The sequence below is a fragment of the Bidens hawaiensis genome, unplaced genomic scaffold (assembly GCF_021521415.1).
Source record: "Bidens hawaiensis isolate Kalapana, Puna unplaced genomic scaffold, B.hawaiensis_p1.1 tig00014334_1, whole genome shotgun sequence".
Taxonomy (NCBI): domain Eukaryota; kingdom Viridiplantae; phylum Streptophyta; class Magnoliopsida; order Asterales; family Asteraceae; genus Bidens; species Bidens hawaiensis.
The window spans coordinates 199,459-216,921 of NW_027492232.1; the positions used below are offsets into that span (position 1 = coordinate 199,459).

The 17,463-nt window shown below is 41.0% G+C and overlaps 1 protein-coding gene and 1 long non-coding RNA gene across 3 annotated transcripts; both read left to right on the plus strand.

Moving 5' to 3' along the window:
- Positions 1-12,274: 12,274 nt before the first annotated feature.
- Positions 12,275-13,885, plus strand: LOC143546350 (uncharacterized). Of its 2 annotated transcripts, XR_013137578.1 has the most exons (4): positions 12,275-12,541; positions 12,631-12,686; positions 12,765-12,868; positions 13,614-13,885. It is a non-coding gene; the product is annotated as an uncharacterized LOC143546350 (long non-coding RNA). The 2 variants fall into 2 exon arrangements; XR_013137577.1 differs by lacking the exon at positions 12,275-12,541 and having other exon boundaries at positions 12,620-12,686.
- Positions 13,886-16,335: 2,450 nt separating this feature from the next.
- LOC143546336 (B3 domain-containing protein At1g05920-like) lies at positions 16,336-17,103 on the plus strand. The gene has a single exon (XM_077038026.1). The coding sequence runs from the start codon at positions 16,336-16,338 to the stop codon at positions 17,101-17,103; it is 768 nt and encodes a 255-aa protein (XP_076894141.1).
- Positions 17,104-17,463: the final 360 nt, after the last annotated feature.

Here is a 17,463-nt window from a genome sequence, read left to right on the forward strand (position 1 = left end):
CGGATGCAGCCGCGCGTCGAGCTGCTATGTCGTGAAAACGACAAGTTGAAAGCAGCTCGCGCCAAGGACGTATCTGAGGCGCGTGCTCTCCGGGAGGAGAACCAACAGCTGGCGGCAGCTGCCGCCGACAAGGAGAAGGCCTTCAAGGCCCTCGAGGTTGAAGTTCAGGCGCGACTCGAGGCCCGCTCCAAGGCTGCCCAAGCTGTGAATGAACAGCTTCGGCTGGCCAGGGAGACTGCGCGAAACGCACCCGAGAGGGCTGCCAAGGCTGAAGCCATTGCTGAGCCTTTGCGTGTGGAGAATGAGGAGCTCAAGGCCAAATTAGAGGCTCTCCAACGCGCTCATGATGCCTTGGCAATGGAAGATGCCAAGAAACTCCAGGAAATCTTGGACCAAAGAGGGGTGCTTGACCACACCGAGCGGAAGCTTAAGGGCGTCGAAGAGGCTGCCGCAAAGGAAGTTTTACTTGCCAACCTTAACAAGAGCGAAGCCGAACGCGCCCATAACGAAGCTCAAGCTGCCCTCCAATGGCTTCTTCGAGAAGCGTTGCCTCAGGTATGTTTAGCTTTATCTTCTCGCTTTTCTTTTGTAAGAAAAGGTTTTAATACTTGTATTTTTTCTTTGTAGGTTGTGCGTCGGGTCTTTTCAGAGACCTCTTACGATGATGCTATGACCGCAGCCCTCAACGCTTCTCATGAGGATGGGGAAAAGGCCGGCTTCCTGCTTGGTCTAGGGTTTGTTGAGAAAGGCGTCCCGCCTTCCAACTTCCCTTTGTTCAATGTGGATACCGAAGCCATTTACGACCAAGCATTGAACCAATACGCCGCCTTCCCGCATCCAGTGGTGGAAAAGGTGGACGAAGTAGCTGTTGCTGATGATGGGTTAGCTGTCCTCAAAGCTTTCCTCGAACCACCCCGTTCTTCTGACGGAGCGGGTCCAAGTGGAAGCGGCCCTGAAGCTTGACCCTGAAGATCCCTTTCCATTGCTAAGATAGACTTGTATAGATTTACTCTTTCAGGCGGGTAGTAACCCGGCCATTCTTGTAATATATCATTGAAATATAAATCTTTTTGCGGATAAGATTGTTATTTCCTTCTTTGGATTCCTTGCTTTATAAGCTCATGACTTAGTTTAAGTTAGCAATTTTCCAAGTTTTTTAGAATAAGTTAACCTGTCGGACGTGGTTAATGATGGGTTAAAGCTTCGCTTCCTCCTTCGTGATTGTGCGGGTAGAACCGTCACTTGCACTTGGTAGGATGGCTAAACTTTAACCTTCATCTGACCTGCGTGTAGGTTTTCCTCATTTTTCCTCTAAATTTCTAAGTATTTAGGATAAGTTAACCTTTGAACGTGGTTGATAGTGGGTTAAAGTTTTGTTTCCTCTTTCGTGATTGTGCGGGTTGAACCGTCACTTGCACTTGGTAGGATGGCTAAACTTTACCCATACCTGACCTGCGTGTAGGTTTTCCTTATCCTTATTTCTAAGTATATATTTTTTTTTTTTTTTTTTTTTTTTTAGGATAACCTTTGAACGTGGTAGATGATAGTTTGAAGTTTTGCTTCCTTATTTGTGATTGTGCGGATAAGACCGTCACTTGCACTTACAAAGATGGCTAAACTTTACTTACATCATACCTGCGTGTATGTTTCCCTTATTTTTAACGTTGTGTTTATGCGGGTTTTGCCGCCTTCCACACGCAATGACTTACTTCTCCTCATTTATGCGGTAAATACCGGCACCAGTGGGGAGTTCATAAGGATAAAGGTAAACACATTATGAAAGGAGAATCATTTCCATTAGAAGTGGCTCTTGGCCTTTTCTTTACAAGTTTTGGAATTGATCTACATATAACATTTGCGTAATTGAGCTCCATTCCATGTTCTTGGGATGGGAGTGCCATCGAGCCTTTCGAGCCGGTATGCGCCCTTTCCCAGAACCTGTTTGATAACGTATGGCCCTTCCCAGATCGGGGCCAACTTTCCTGGGCGTTCTTGGTTCGAAGCCTCGTTGTTACGCAGTATGTAGTCTCCTTCCTTGAAGTTGCAGAGTTTTACCCGCGTGTTGTAGTACTTTTGCATTTGTCGTTTGTAGTTCTCTTCACGCACTGCGGCTAAGTCTCTGCGTTCCTCGGTTAGCATAAGATCCAACCGTCTTTCCGCATCATTGTCTTCTGGCTGACTCAAGACCCTTGGTGAGGGTAGACCAATTTCGACCGGGACCATAGCTTCAGTGCCATAAGTGAGGCTGAACGGGGTTTCTCCCGTACTGGCCTTCTTCAACGTTCTGTTTGCCCAAAGGACGTGCGGAAGCTCGTCCACCCAGCCGGATCTGTGTTTCAAGAGTCTTTTCTTTATGCCTTCGACGATGCTTTTATTTGCTCTTTCCACCTCACCATTTCCTTGCGGGTGTGCCACTGAGGTAAAGGTGTGGGTGATTTGAAGTTCTTTTAGCCACTGTTGTAGCTTTTTGTCAGCAAAGTTGGTGCCGTTATCGCTCACCAAATTCTGTGGAAGTCCAAAACGACAAATTATAAATTCCCAAATAAATTTTTTGATATGCTTTGCGGTTGTTTGGGCTAAAGGTTTTGCTTCTATCCACTTGGTGAAGTAGTCGATGGCTACCACTAGGAACTGAACATTTCCTGCTGCTGTAGGAAATGGGCCTGTCACATCGATGGCCCACTTCTGAAATGGCCACGAAGAAGTGACTGGAACCAGTTCGTTTTTCGGGCGATGCGTGTTAGGTGCGTAAAGCTGGCAAGATCTGCATTTTCTGATGTATGCCAGTGCATCCGTATGCATCCCTGGCCAAAAATATCCCGCGTTGTTTAGCTTGGCTACAACAGCGCGGGGACCTGCGTGTACCCCACAGATGCCTTCGTGTACTTCCCTTAGGAGGTAGTTGGCATCTTGGTTGTCCACGCATCTCAAGAGTGGGCCAAGAAAGTTACGTCTGTAAAGGATGTTATTGACGAGTTGATAATTCAGTGCTTTACAGCGTAGTTTTCTTGCCTGTGTTTTTGACTCTGGTAGTATTCCTGCTGCAAGGTAATTTATTATTGGTGTCATCCACGTTTCTGTACTGGTTTGGATGACACAAATTTCCTTGTGCGGGACTGATGGCGCTTCGAGGAGTTCAATGCGGATGTCCTTTCCCAGGTGGGTGAAGGCTAGTGATGCAAGCTTGCTTAACGCATCCGCAGATTTGTTTTCGCTGCGCTTGACATGTATGACTTTACAATCATTAAAATCACGCATAAGGGTTTTTGCCTGGGCGAGGTATAGGGCCATGGTGTCGTTCACAGCCGTGTATGTTCCATTTATTTGGTTGGCCACCAGCATGGAATCCACATGGGCTTCCAAGTTTTTCACCCCCATCTTACGCGCAATTCTCAAACCGGCTAAGAATGCTTCATATTCGGCTTCGTTATTCGTACTTGGAAAGTCCAGCCGAATAGCGTAAGTATATTCTTGGCCCGCTGGGTTGGTTAATTTTAACCCTGCGCCTGAACCCTCGTTACTGGCTGCTCCATCAGTATAGAGTCGCCAGACATCATTGACGTCCTGTGCTGGGGAGGGTTGAGCCTCCTCCTGGCACTCTTTCACCCGCGAAGCGGGGACTTCTGCAATAAAATCGGCCAGGACCTGGCCTTTTATGGCTGGTCTTGGCTTGTACTTAATTGCATATTCTCCCAATTCAATTGCCCATTTGGCTAGACGTCCCGATAATTCGGGTTTGCCTAGAACGTTTGAGAGTTTGAAGTTGGTGAGAATGGTGATTGGGTGGCCCTGAAAATATCGTCTTAACCTGCGTGAAGCATGTATAAGTGCTAAGACTAATTTTTCGAGGGTAGAGTACCGGGTTTCTACGTCTGTTAGTACACGGCTAACATAATAGATTGGCATCTGGATGCCCTTTCGTTCTACTAGCAGGACTGCCCCGGTTGCTCTATCTGTTGCGGAAAGGTATAGGATTAACTCCTCTCCCGCTTGTGGTGCTGTAAGTGTTGGGAGTTCGATCAAGCGTGACCGAATCTCCTGAAAAGCTGCTTCCGCTTCTGGTGTCCAGCGGAAGTGCGTTTTCTTCAAGCAGTTTCTCAATGTTGACACGAAAGGAAACGACTTATCTGCATGGTTTGCCAAGAAGCGATTAAGTGCGACTAGTCGTCCATTCAGCGTCTGAGCCTGTTTGATGGTGGTAGGTGATTCCATTTTAACAATGGCTTCGACCTTTTCAGGGTTCGCTCTAAAGCCATCTTTAGTAACAATGACTCCCAAGAACTTCCCTTCTTCTATCCCAAATGAACACTTGCTCGGGTTGAGCTTCATGTTTATCTTTCGGAGCGTGTTGAAAGTTTCTTCAATGTCTTTCAACATCGCCTCAGGCTCTAGGCTTTTGATGACCAAATCATCCATATAGACTTCCAAGTTTCTCCCGATTTGGGCATGAAACTCTTTGTCCATTAGTCGTTGGTACGTGGACCCTGCATTCTTAAGTCCGAATGGCATCATTTTATAACAAAATGTGCCATCGGGCGTCCGAAATGCGGTTTTGTCCTGGTCATCAATGGCCATGTGGATTTGGTGGTACCCCTTATACGCATCCAAGAAGCATTTAAGGCGGAATGGTGCCAACGAATCCACTTTGAGATCAATTTCTGGTAACGGATAACAATCTTTGGGGCATGCTTTGTTCAAATCTTTGAAATCTATGCACATGCGCCATTGTTTGTCATTCTTCGGTACCATTACGGGATTTGCAACCCATGTTTGATATCTACTAACGCGTACGATGCCTGCGTCAAGGAGTTCCTTGACTTGGGTTCTACACGCGTTAGTTTGTTCAGGCCCCATTACTCTGCGCTTTTGTACGATTGGCGTAACAGCCGGATCGCATTTGAGCTTATGCTCCGCCTTACTTCGGGGTACACCAGTCATGTCAGCTGGTGCCCACGCAAAGATGTCAGCGTTTTTCTGCAGTAAGCGTTTGAGTAAGGTGCGGGTGGGATAAACGATTGTTGGTCCAATGGTAACGGCCTGGTCGGGGTATTTGCCATTGAAGGCCCATTTTTCTGGTTCAGTGATGGTTGGTTTAGCCTTTTTCGGTTTGGGTTTAGATGAAACAGATGCAATGCATACCTGGGGAATGCCAGAGATCATTGCTACACCCTCAGTTGTTGGCCATCCCATCATGCCATGGACTGAAGATACCACGGCTTTGAATCTTGCCATCCCGTCTCTTCCGAATAGGATGTCGTACGTATGATGTGGCTTTTTCATTACGACAAAATCCACGTCTTCTGTGCGTGAATGACTCCCATCAGTAAGAGTAACGGGGAAATATAGGATACCCAGGGGTGTTTCTGTACTTCCGTCAAACCCTTCCATTGAAGCGTAGACCGTTTCCAAGCGTTCTTTGTCTTCATCATCCAGCTTATCAAAGAACTGTCTGTACATCACTGTCGACGAAGCGCCGTTGTCAGCAAGAGTGCGTGAAGTGATGTAGTGCCCCAGCTGGCTTCTGATGACGATGGGGCCTTCTTTGCTGGGGCCTCCTGGCACTCGCGGGAAGCGCACCTCAGCTTCTTTCCACGCGCATGGTTCTGCCACCCGTCTTTTCCTTCCTCTGACCTTGCCATGAACCATGTTGATGCTGATATCGACTGGCTTTCGTCCGTTACCTCTGTACCGGTTGTCATTCCTTCCTCCCTTCCTGATCGATGCCACAAGATGTGCAAGCCTTCCGTCCTTGACAAATGTCTCAATAATATCCTTCAAGGATGTGCACTCTTCAGTACCATGACCCTTTGTCCCGTGGAAATCACAGGATTTGCTTTGATCCGCATTAGGTTTCTGCCGGATCAATGGGGCTTTAGGCCATGGCAATTTTTCCGTGGCAAATATCTCCGTGACGCTCTTCGTGAGTGGCGTCCACCGGTGTTTTCGGTTTGAAGGGTGTGTGTTGTCCCTTCCGCCAACAAGAGGGCGAGAGCTGGATGAGGTGTCAAAGTTTACCCTTGACTGCCAAATACCTAGCCTCCTCTTTTTGTTCTGCCGGGCGATCCGGACATTGTTCTCTCTGGTCCTCTGCGTGTAGAGGTGTGTACTCTGGGGAAGATCTCTTCCCAGTTGCTTTTCCGTCTCGGCAAAGCGCTTTGCCGCCGTCATGATGGCATCCCAAGTTGATGGCATGCCATCCTTACCCGTCAATGTGCGGATAAGTTCTGGGTATTCGGCGCCTTGGATGAAGGCGGCGCGAACCAGATCTTCACTTATGTTGCCGAGACTAAGCTTTTTGGAGTTGAAGCGAGTGATGAAGTCTAGTAGAGATTCATCCTCCTCTCTCACGCAGTTAAGGATCGTCCACTGCTCTTCAGTGTATTTCCTCTGTTGGCTGAAATGCTGGCTGAACTTGTTCTGAAAGTCCGCCCAGTCATATATGTGGTGGATCGGTAAACGATCGAACCATGCCCTGGCCGCTCCGACCAGAGTCATCTGGAACATGTAGCACCACGTGGGTTCCGTCCAGTTGCTGACGGTAGCCCCCGCAATGAACCTGTTCAAATGGTCGTCTGGGTCGGATAGACCATCGTAAGTGCCAATGTTGGACATTTGTTTGGCACTTCTCGGGGCGATTGCTTCCGCAATGTCCCTTGCGAACTTTGACTTCCCTGCATTTGTGGCAGTTGGTCTAAAGGTTTTGGAAAAGTCACGCGGGTTTCTCTCCACGATTGGTTTAAAGGCTTCCCCAAAATTCCTTTTTGGTTGGACGTCCGTTTCCTTACGCTTCCCTTTCGCCTTATGGCGAGGGTTCGCGTCGGTGTCGGATTCCAACTCGTCTGAGTACTCACAGTCACTGCTCATATTGAGGTGTTGGCGAGTACTGGCGAATTCGTCAGCCTGTTGAACTGAACGCAAGCGTTCGTCCAATTCGGCCTGGAATTCTCTTTGCCGTGCTTCGGCCCATGCCTTCACTTGATCTAGTGTTTGGCGAGGAACCTTCGTTCGTTTTTCCAGTTGGGTATCGGAGAACCCCAATGGAATATTTACTCCACTTGCCCCGGCTTGGGTAGTCGGGGTAGTGTTCGTAAGGATTGTATAACCGCCGGTGTTCCCCCCAGTTGCTGGGGTTGTTACCGGGGTTTCTTGGTCGGTTACTGGCCTTTGAACCGGAGTAACGTTAACCATTTCTTCAGAAATTGTGAAAAAACTAAAGTAGTTCTAGCTTTTATACACGGATGGCGCCAATGAAGAAACACTAAGTGACCCTGTACAGATTATAGATAATCTGGGGGTTAAGTAATGTTTCCCACGGATGAGGTCTAGCTGAGAAGGCTGTTCTTCAGGAGACCTGCAAAACAAACACCGTAAGCTCGTCACTGAGAAGGGGGGGTTCCTCCTTGTGACCACCCTCCGGCGTGAGAATCAGACTAGGTTGCTCTGAATATAAGTGTATATTAGGAGATTGCTAGATAACTGGATAGCAGATGATCTTACCATTCCAAGACATTGGAGTATTTATAGCCGAAGGTAGGTTTCCTAGAAGGTACAGCCGGCTGAATAGTATTCCTGTTCAACCAACAGTGGACTATGCACAGGCCATACTGGTTGGTGGGTAGGTTACGGCCAACAGTAACAAAGTCGGCTGCACTATTCCACCAACTGTAGATTATGCACGTCCTACTTACTGTGGATTGTACGCAGGCCATGCTGGTTGGTGAATAGGTTACGGCCAACAGTAACACTATTCCACCAACTGTAGGCCGCGCATGCTCCTCAGTAAGGGTTGGTGAGTAGGCAGCGGCTAATAGTGACAAACAGTACTAGAGGGTGCTCCTCCTCGCCCTGTTGTCGATGAGCTGTCACCCTGTGATTGGCTCATGGGCTGTTCTGGTCAGATCGTCTGTCCTATCCATACCTTGGTAGGTATGGTACAAAAGATCTTTCAGAATCAGACTGGCTCATTTAGGCGGGATTGTTCCCGCCTTGCTCATTCCTTCATGTGACTACTGAAGTGGCTAGTGTCTCGTGCGTGTAGCCCTGCTGTCTGCGGGTAGCCTTTCCTGATGGCTTGTATCCGCAACTGCGGGAACAGGCGGGGTACTTCACCATTGGGAGGCTTTCCCTGCGTGTTCAGCTTGTGTACTGCGCGTAAGATCCTATGAGCATGGTGGGTCCTGCGAGAGCAGATGGCCTTTGCGCAGACGTCCCTATTCAAGGTGAGTCTTGCGGGACCAACTGGTCTCTGCTGGGACCTACCTCTTCAGTCACCTTCCAAACGCCACTCAAACCTATCTCCGCAACCACCAGTCACTGCCACTACGGCCGCCGCGTACCGTCACTGTTGCTCCCTATTGGCGTCTTGTTCCGCTATTCAGCCACCGTCACAGACCTGTGTTCCCTCAAGGTTTTATTCGGCTTGTGAGGTAACAGTTCTGATCATTCGCTTTTGGGTTGTATATGCTGTTAACATGTTCTAATATGGTGTGGGTTTGTTGATTTTTCCGACGGTGAAAGGTTTTATAATTTTAATATGCATTTGAAATTTATGAGGTTATCAAAAGAATAATATATAAACAAAAGAAGTCTACTGCCAGTTCGTTTTTTTTCCTATTCATTAACACTTGAAATTGGGTTTGAGTTTCTTGAAGAAACTTTTAAAGCTTTTACGTTTGGTGCCGCCTCCATAATTAAATTGAAGAAGATATATAGAGTAATAATATTATAATACTAGAGCCTTCTCTTTTATAATTAGTTAATCAAACCAAACATGTAAAGTTGAGATCACCATATAATATGGAAAAAAATATTATATAAAAACTATTAATCCTATGAAAAACTCGGTGTCAGTTAACGAACAGTGCAATAAATTACAATAATGAGATTTCAATAATTTGATAAACAAACGTGAATTTTAAAGGTGTCCGTCGTCGGAAAAATCCGTAACTCAACGAATCACCAACACAATAATTTCAGTTCTATATGATTAATCCTACAAGGAACTAAACCGTATGTTATCGTAGGACGTGCGTGCAACTTAGTTTTTTATGTGACCTTGCTTTGTTTCACTTATTTGAATAAGGTACGATTTCTGGTTTCTTTCACTCATAGTATAAGTTCTAATCCGTTACTTTGTAGTACGGATTTTCGTTACGCGTCGGTTATATTTTGAGTTCAGTTATATTATATTATATTTTTGTAGCATGCAATACATTATATATTTTGTACTCTTTATTGCATGTTCCCTTTTAAATATGTTTCGTTATATGAAAATAGCTTTTGTACTCTGTCACCCGAGCATGTCTGAAATGTCGTATGGGCGTCAACGGCATGCACTTATCGTGACAGTGCGTAATTAAAGTTCACGGCGTCTCTAGTTAGTGCTTACGTAGCACTTTGGCCCCTAGAGGCGAATAGATCGATCTTAGCTCTGAGTTTGCGTTTGTTTTGTGGAGATGGAATAATGGGTGTACACCACGCTCACCGTCTCATAGGTGCATGGACTAGCTAGTTGTGTACCAGTCTGTTCTGTTTTGGCTCGTGGGTGCTTCCGTTTCACGTGACTTTGATTTTTTGATATGTGTAGTCACGTGGTTTGATGTGTGTATATGTTATAATATGTTTCTGATATGCTTCCGCATGCGCTTGATTTTGTTCTGGCAAAGTGTCGGATCATACCTCCGAATTTTATTAAGTATATGTTTCAGTAAAAAGGCTGGTTTCGAGTTTTAATTGAAGTTCGTATATTTATTTTCTTACGCTTGTCTTTACCTATACTATTGTTCTTTTCGTTACTGGGCAATTTTTGGCTCAACCGTATTTTCTTGTTTTGTTTTTCTTATTTTGTTTTCAGGTAATCTGGGACTCAAGGAAATTAGTGATAAGAGAAAAATAATGAAGTTCACGCTTTTAAAAGTTATTTCATTTTGGTTTAATAATATAACATAGGTTGCATTTATTTTTTTTGTTGTATTTTGGATTGTGGCGTTGATTTGATATCTGTAATAGTGACACGTCAGCCTGTTCCGGGTTGGGGTGTTACACTGTTTTAGACCGACTAATGCATAAGCCTTTATTCTCTAAGGCTGCTCTCCATTCTTCAAGCCTCTCATTTAGGTGTTGTTTACTTTCAATCATCGACCCAATATCGTATGCGAACAAGAAGCATCATGGTATCGTACAGTGGATCACTTCAACAACTCATCTAATATCAATGAGAAGCTGACTTAATGACACTTCATGTCCACATCTTCAATTTTTTTCTTTTGTGAAAGTTATTTACATTGAACTGATATTTTAAAAATAGTTTCGTTTATATATCCATCTTATGATAAAAAAAAGGTTAATAGTTTATTAAATTAAATAATTTAATTATGAAATATTTAGTGTATAATTAAAATAGTTAAAAAATAAATGTAAGGTCAAGGAGAAATTCTTAATTAAGATCGAAAGATGTTTAAAGAATGACGTGACGTGGGTGACAATGCCAACTAATAAATAGTGAAAAATATGATGTTGCACTAGTTTTAAAAATTCAATAATAAGTAAAGGGTGATGTTATGATAGTTTTAACTAAGTTGTAAGATGTTAGTTAAATCTAAAAAAAAAGATTGCTACATGAAATTTGTTACATTTTTATGTAATGATTTTTTTGCTGATTTAGGTGGCTTGAAGAAAAAAAAAGTGTTTTTAGGTATTGAATTTGAATTTAATTGCTTTTAGGTAATCCTCCACCTGAGATGGCGGATTACATGTACACGTAAGCAAGTTTTCCACCTGTGTTTTCAAGTCGGATGCCATGTCTAGGGTAATACATGTGGAATCCTCTATCTGAGATAGAGGATTACGTACACTCATTTTACCATCATTCACCGTGCACTTACCATAGGGTGAGAGAGATTCTTTGTGAACGATGGTAAAATGAGTGTACGTAATCCTCTATCTCAGATAGAGGATTCCACGTGTATTACCCTTGACATGGCATCCGACTTGGAGACACATGTGGAAAACTTGCTTGCGTGTACCTGTAATCCGCCATTTCAGATGGAGGATTACCTAAAAGCAATTAAATACAAATTCATACCTAAAAACACTTTTTTTCCCTTCAAGCCACCTAAACCAGCAAAAAAAAATCTTTATGTAATAAACCTAAACTTTTACTACATATAATTCTTAAATGCTTGTCACATTCAAATTTCTTTACTACACAAGTTAAAACTTCCATGATATTGTTAGCACAAAACACTTGCACAAACGTACACTATAAACCCCTAGCACCACCATCTTGATGGTGACCGGAGAATTATTCCATCGTGCCTATCAGTGACGACTTAGCAGTATCCACCATGGCTAGTGCTTCCTCCAAGCAACTGGTGTCATCACTAATCACACCACCACTCTTTAGTTTCTTAACTTCTTCCATGGTGCATATGTGAATCTTTGTAGCCATCCTTGCAAACTCACTACATAAGATATTCATGGATTAATTATTATCTATATAGAGTAAAAGAGGAAGTTGGTGTCACAAAATAAAATAGGTTCCAAGATTTTCATATATATTGGATCTTTGTGCAATGGAATTAATGTTGTTACTTTTGGTCCGTTGGCTATGTTTTAAGTTGGTAGGTGGTGTTTCCCTGATTTGGTCCGGGTTAAATTCTTGGCCGTATCTTCTATAAATTTTTATTTTCCATTTGTCTCATTATTTAATCTAATAATAAAACATTAACATTATGGGAGAGCTGTCACTTACACAATCTCCCAGATTTTTATTTTCCCGCTCGTCAATTATTTAGAGTTTTTTCTTTTAGGGTTTTTTTTTCTTTCTTTCTATCTCAATTTTCATTCCACGTATCCTCTTCACAAATTCCTGTTATCCAGGCCTACGGGTTTTCCGTCATTGCAATTCAATCAATCGATCAACAAACAATTTAATTGATGAATGCACAACCGATGATTAATCATCTCCTGATTCACAATATCTAAAGGGTTTTGATTTTGGTTAGTATTATTATTTAGATTGAGTTTTTATGATTATTGATCCTGTGCTGTTGTGATTTGATTGTAGATTTTGGTAGTGTTGGGAAATCAATTTGTGGTTTTTGGTTAGTTTGTGATTAATTGTTGATCCGATATAAGTTTTTAGGATTAGGGTTATGTTCATGGTGATCAACTATCTTGAGGTTTTTTTATTGTTTGGTTTGTTTCTCAATTGTGGTTTAGATTTAGGGTTTATGTTCATGTCTATGATTGATTTTTATTACTTTTTGTAAATTCAGTTTCTTTGTGTTTTGTTTTGAATTACATTTACCTTGATGCATCGATTTTCATTATTTTGGTTGTCCATATAAGTTGCTCGATGAAATGACTATATTCGTGGATTCATTATTTTTGTTTGGTGTTTTATTTGGATAGAATTGCAAATCAACGATCAGTTTGGTATCATTTGAATATTGTTTTATTTAGGTTAGTTGCTGTTGATGAAGCTCCTTTCCTAAGTCTTGCAGCTTCATTTTTTGATGAAAATGCTCCACTTACACAGGTTCTCTTTTTTTCTTTTTTTATGCATTTTAAAAAAGCTAAAAGAACATAATCATATTTGTTACACTACTTGTATTAATTTTTGTACAGAGATCGGCATACCAACTGGAATTGGTATTGGTTATGCTTATGGTGGATGTGGATTGGTATGCGCCTGATCCTTCTTTTTCAACCAAATAAGTGTCTTTGACTGAGAAGTCAACCTAATGACTAATGTTTTCTAGGTCGGAGGTAGTGTCGGTTGGCGCTATGCATTTTCCTGGTGAGGCAATTCTCATGCTCCCATTTGCTATTCTGGGCTTTGCAATGAAACCGTTACAATTGAAAGGTATTTTCATAAAATAATGTGTTATGAAATGGACTCGTATAGAACATTACACATAGAGCACTATATTTTTTTTTACATATTGAAAATAAGGGCTTTGACTAAAACTTAAAGGTCAAAACTAAATTTTTAAGATGAGAAACCAAGAACTACTAAATTTTTTAAGATGGGAAAAAGTAAACTGAATTAGGTTTTGAAGGTTATAGCGGTTATCGGGTTATGGGTCGTTTAATCATAACCAAAACAATATAATTGGGCCTAAAAGTTTCGTACCAAATAATTAAAAAAGAACTACATGGCATAATCCAACAAAGTATATAATCAATAATATGAATACCAAATATTCAAAAAAGAGAATTATAAAATCTAACAATGAAATTCACGTTAATTCGATAACCAGCGTTGAACCGAAAACATCAAAATAGCATAACATGACAGTATGTTTTTAGTGAACGTTGATCTCAAAACATATTGTTGGTTAAATACATGGGTTGGTTAGGTTATGACGGGTTTAGAATTATCTTTAACCAATACTGACCCGCATTTGGCGGTTTTCAAAAATTCATTAAACCGAACCCACCAGTTATATCGGTTAAAATCGGTTTGGTTATTTTAGTTATGGTTCAGTTAATGGTTATGACGTTTATGTTGCTCGCCCCTATTGTTAAGTATGTCTTCAAAACCTTTTATATTTTCGTTTTCTTTTATCAGTAAAGTTGATTGCAGTTTTGGAATTATGTCATTGTAGTGTGGACGGTCTCCATTAACAGAGCTATAAAATAAACGAACTTCCCGCCGAATGGTTTACTAAATGTTCGGATCGTTTATAGGCCTACTCTTGTAGTTGGTCAATAAGTTCAAAATTTTGTAACAAGAATCAAAGAGCTCACTTCTGATGTTATTCAAGTGATGGTAGCAGCCAATAAATTGAAAAAAGTTTAGTACAAATGGTCATGGATGATGAAGACTTGGTCAACAATAATGGAAGAAAGTCAATAATTTAAGTAATGAGTCCTTTTGAAGCTGAAGAGGTTATATGGAGGTGGTCAAATCTTGGATCAAGACCCGAGTTAACAGATTTGTAGAATGTTTTATAAATTTACTGCTACATTTAATTTAATTTAGATCATTGTTAGCGTTTCTAACAGATCAAGTGAGTTTAGAAAAAGATAAACGGGAAACATGTTAAAAATCACCAAATGCGTACTTTTATGTTGTATAGTAATCCAAATTGCTTATGAATTGAATTTTGTAGCTGAATTTTGAACCATTTTGAGATTTAGATTATTGTTATTTAAATGTTTTTGATATCTTATTTACAACAGTAAGGAATTGTGATTTATGAAGGGTGTTTGATAAATTAAATTAGTTGACTGCAGATTAATTATAAAATGTTTTGACTTTTGTTAGTCAAGCTACAAGTTTTGGTATGTGGTATTGTTTGTTGTATCATGAAAAGCACTAGGTAAACTCATTTGAGAATCTATATTATTTTTTTGTTTTAGTTTACAGAAAGCTTAATATGTGAATAATCTTTGTTGTTTTATTTTCTTAACCCGTGTAACACACGGGTATATAGCCTAGTTATTTATAAAACATGTTTATTACAAGTCCAACTATGAAAACATGTTTTATTCGTTTATATGTTAGTCTTTTTATAGGTGAATTTGACGAATTTATTTTCTAGGTTTTAACGTTTTTGTTTTACCAGATTTGTTTATACCATAATGATCGTAATTGCTATTGACCGAATTTGCTTCGACTCTATTTTTACACCCTCGGGCTTCAAGATTTGGGTTTTACCAACCAAATAATTGTTGTATTAAATATTTTACTTTTCTTTTATGTTAATTTGAATTTGGTTTTAGGGTTTAACTATGGTACCAACTGAACACACATTAGTGCACCTGGTAAATTGTGTTAGATACATAAAAAGATCCTACTTGCGCAGATAAATGTTCATCCAAATTGACTGAACATTAATTTAATTTTATTTTTTGTTATTTTTTTTTGTTTTAACTGACCGAATTCGCATACCCTCACCACCTCAACGTCCGGGGGGAAAAATGCTCGGGTTTGAACAACTCATGGATTTAGTGATCGCGCCACCTCAGTTTTTATATATTTTTCACTTTAGTTCAGGTATCGTAACGAACATGACGTATACCGACCAAATTCTTGTTGCCTCACCGCCTCAACGACAGCGACCGACAACGCTCGGGTTCACTAACACCCTATTTTAACGACCAACCCGCTCCATTGGTCCACCTCAACTTTAATTTTATTTTTTGTTTCAGTTTTTGTACCGTAATGAACGCAACCGAAACCGTAAGAGATGTGATAAAAATTAATGGAATTCGCGTAGAGTCATCGTCTCAACGTCCAAGACCAACACCGCCCGGGTTTTACAAACGTTGCTGGAACCGTAACAAATGTAACCGACACCGACCGAATTCACGTCGACTCACCGTCGGGGTTTACCAACGTCCGGGCAGCAACAGTCGGGTTTTGCCGCTACTTTATTTTTGTTTTTCATTTTAAACATGTTAATTTAACGAACGTTTTTAGGTTTAGTTAATATATCCACTGAATTCACGTTGACTACCACCCTCAGGTTATACCGACCGTGATTTCCTCGTGCAACGCGCGAGTAACTTACTAGTTATATATAATTATTAAAAGTTTGGTGCCGCAAGTGCCTTATTGGGCCACTTGGCGTCACCGAACTGGTCCACAAAGTTTGTTATTGTTTATTTAGTTCGGTCGTCATAACGAACGTAACGAAAACTGAGCGAACGACAATTTTTTTGTGTTTTTTTTTATTTTAGTTCCGGGATTGACAACGTTGGCTTTTACCAACGCTCGAGTTTTACCGACTGACGTCACCCTAAAAGTTTATAACTTAACTAATTAAAAAACAAACGGGCTGAGCCGATACAAGCTCAAATTTTTTTAAAAAAATATTCACATGTTAAGTTTAGGCTTAACTCGGTTCGTTTATAACCCCTGCTTCTTGCACACGTACACATATTCTGTAAAATGTCATGTAGTGGGTTGCCTAAACCCATTGCAAACCTTGACACTATCCTCTTTAAGTGTAAACGTGTTAAAAACATCACTTAATTGTCGCACAAGCATTACAAATTTTAAATCACCGTAAACATGGTTTGCTTATGAAATAAAGTTGGATTTTAAAGGCTAGATACTATTTAAATTAGAAAATTAATGGTCCGAAAGCTTTAAGAGAGTATATTATACATCATTAAAACCCTAATTGTTTTTGATCCATTGCATCCCATCTGTCGGTTTAATTATTAGCCGTTGAGATTAACCCGGCCATCATCTACATATAAAATATATGTATTCAACTCCACTTCTTAATAATTACTTCTACTAATTAACCTTCCAAATATATATAATATATCCTCTATCATCTTCTTCAATTGACTAACATTCAAATCAATCGATCAATGGCGTCGACATTGACAGAAAGTACCCTGCTTACGAAAGAACAAACGGGCAGACGATACATCGGTGAATTCTTGGCTGCCATGCATTATCACGATCCCGATCTTCAGAACACCATCAAACTCATGCGCAAGAAGCTCGTAGAGATTCAACGAAGAACAGAAGCCGCTAAGAAACCTCCAACGGTCCGAAAACTTATCATCAAGTTCGGTGGATCATCAACGTCTCTACCAATCGCACACCCACATTCTGAAACTCTAGTAATTTCTGGTGATCATAATTCCAAAACCCTAACGTGTAAGCGACAGAAGATCAACGAAACTGATCACATGATGCAGTTGAATGATTCAACACCACCCGTGTTTCTTGAAAACCCTAAAGTTGTGAATGTGATGGATTTTATTGAAAGCATTGGCGGGTCGGACGCGGAGTTGGTTATCGAGAAGATGTTGACGCGAACGGATGTGACGGTTAACCAGGGCCGGCTGTTGATTCCGGTGTTGAAAGTTTGTAGTCAGGGTTTCTTGACGGCTGATGAGAAGATATTACTTGGAAAGAAGCAAGACATAAGTGTGCCCGTGTTTGATCCGAAAAGGCGGAAACTGATGCTTAATCTTGCCAAGTGGAGCATGAGTAAAGAGTGTTTCGTGTTAAAGACCAACTGGAATCAGGTGGTGAAGACAAATAGGTTCAAGGAAGGAACGATGATTCGGGTTTTGTCGTTTAGGGTTCATTACAAACTTTGTTTTGCACTTGATCGTGTTATTTGAAGTCATACATAAATATTAGTTGTCTGCAGGTTTAAGGTAGTACTATATAACAATGTATTATGTTTTGGTGATTATAGAGTTTGTATGCATGTGTTATGGCACAAGAAATTAACACCATTGATATCATGGTTTTGAAACTATCTTGTTCTGCTATATTCATAAATATAATTCTTGAGTGTCATTAAATGTATCTTGAATCCATTTAATTTGACTTGTATTTTTTCTATTCATATATTTAGTTGCAGTCAATAGGTACTTTAAAATCCATTTTAACTTCAACGGATTGAATACATTTTTTGAACCGTGAAACCTATGGATTGAATAATTAATTGATGCACTAAATTTTTTTAACCGATCATC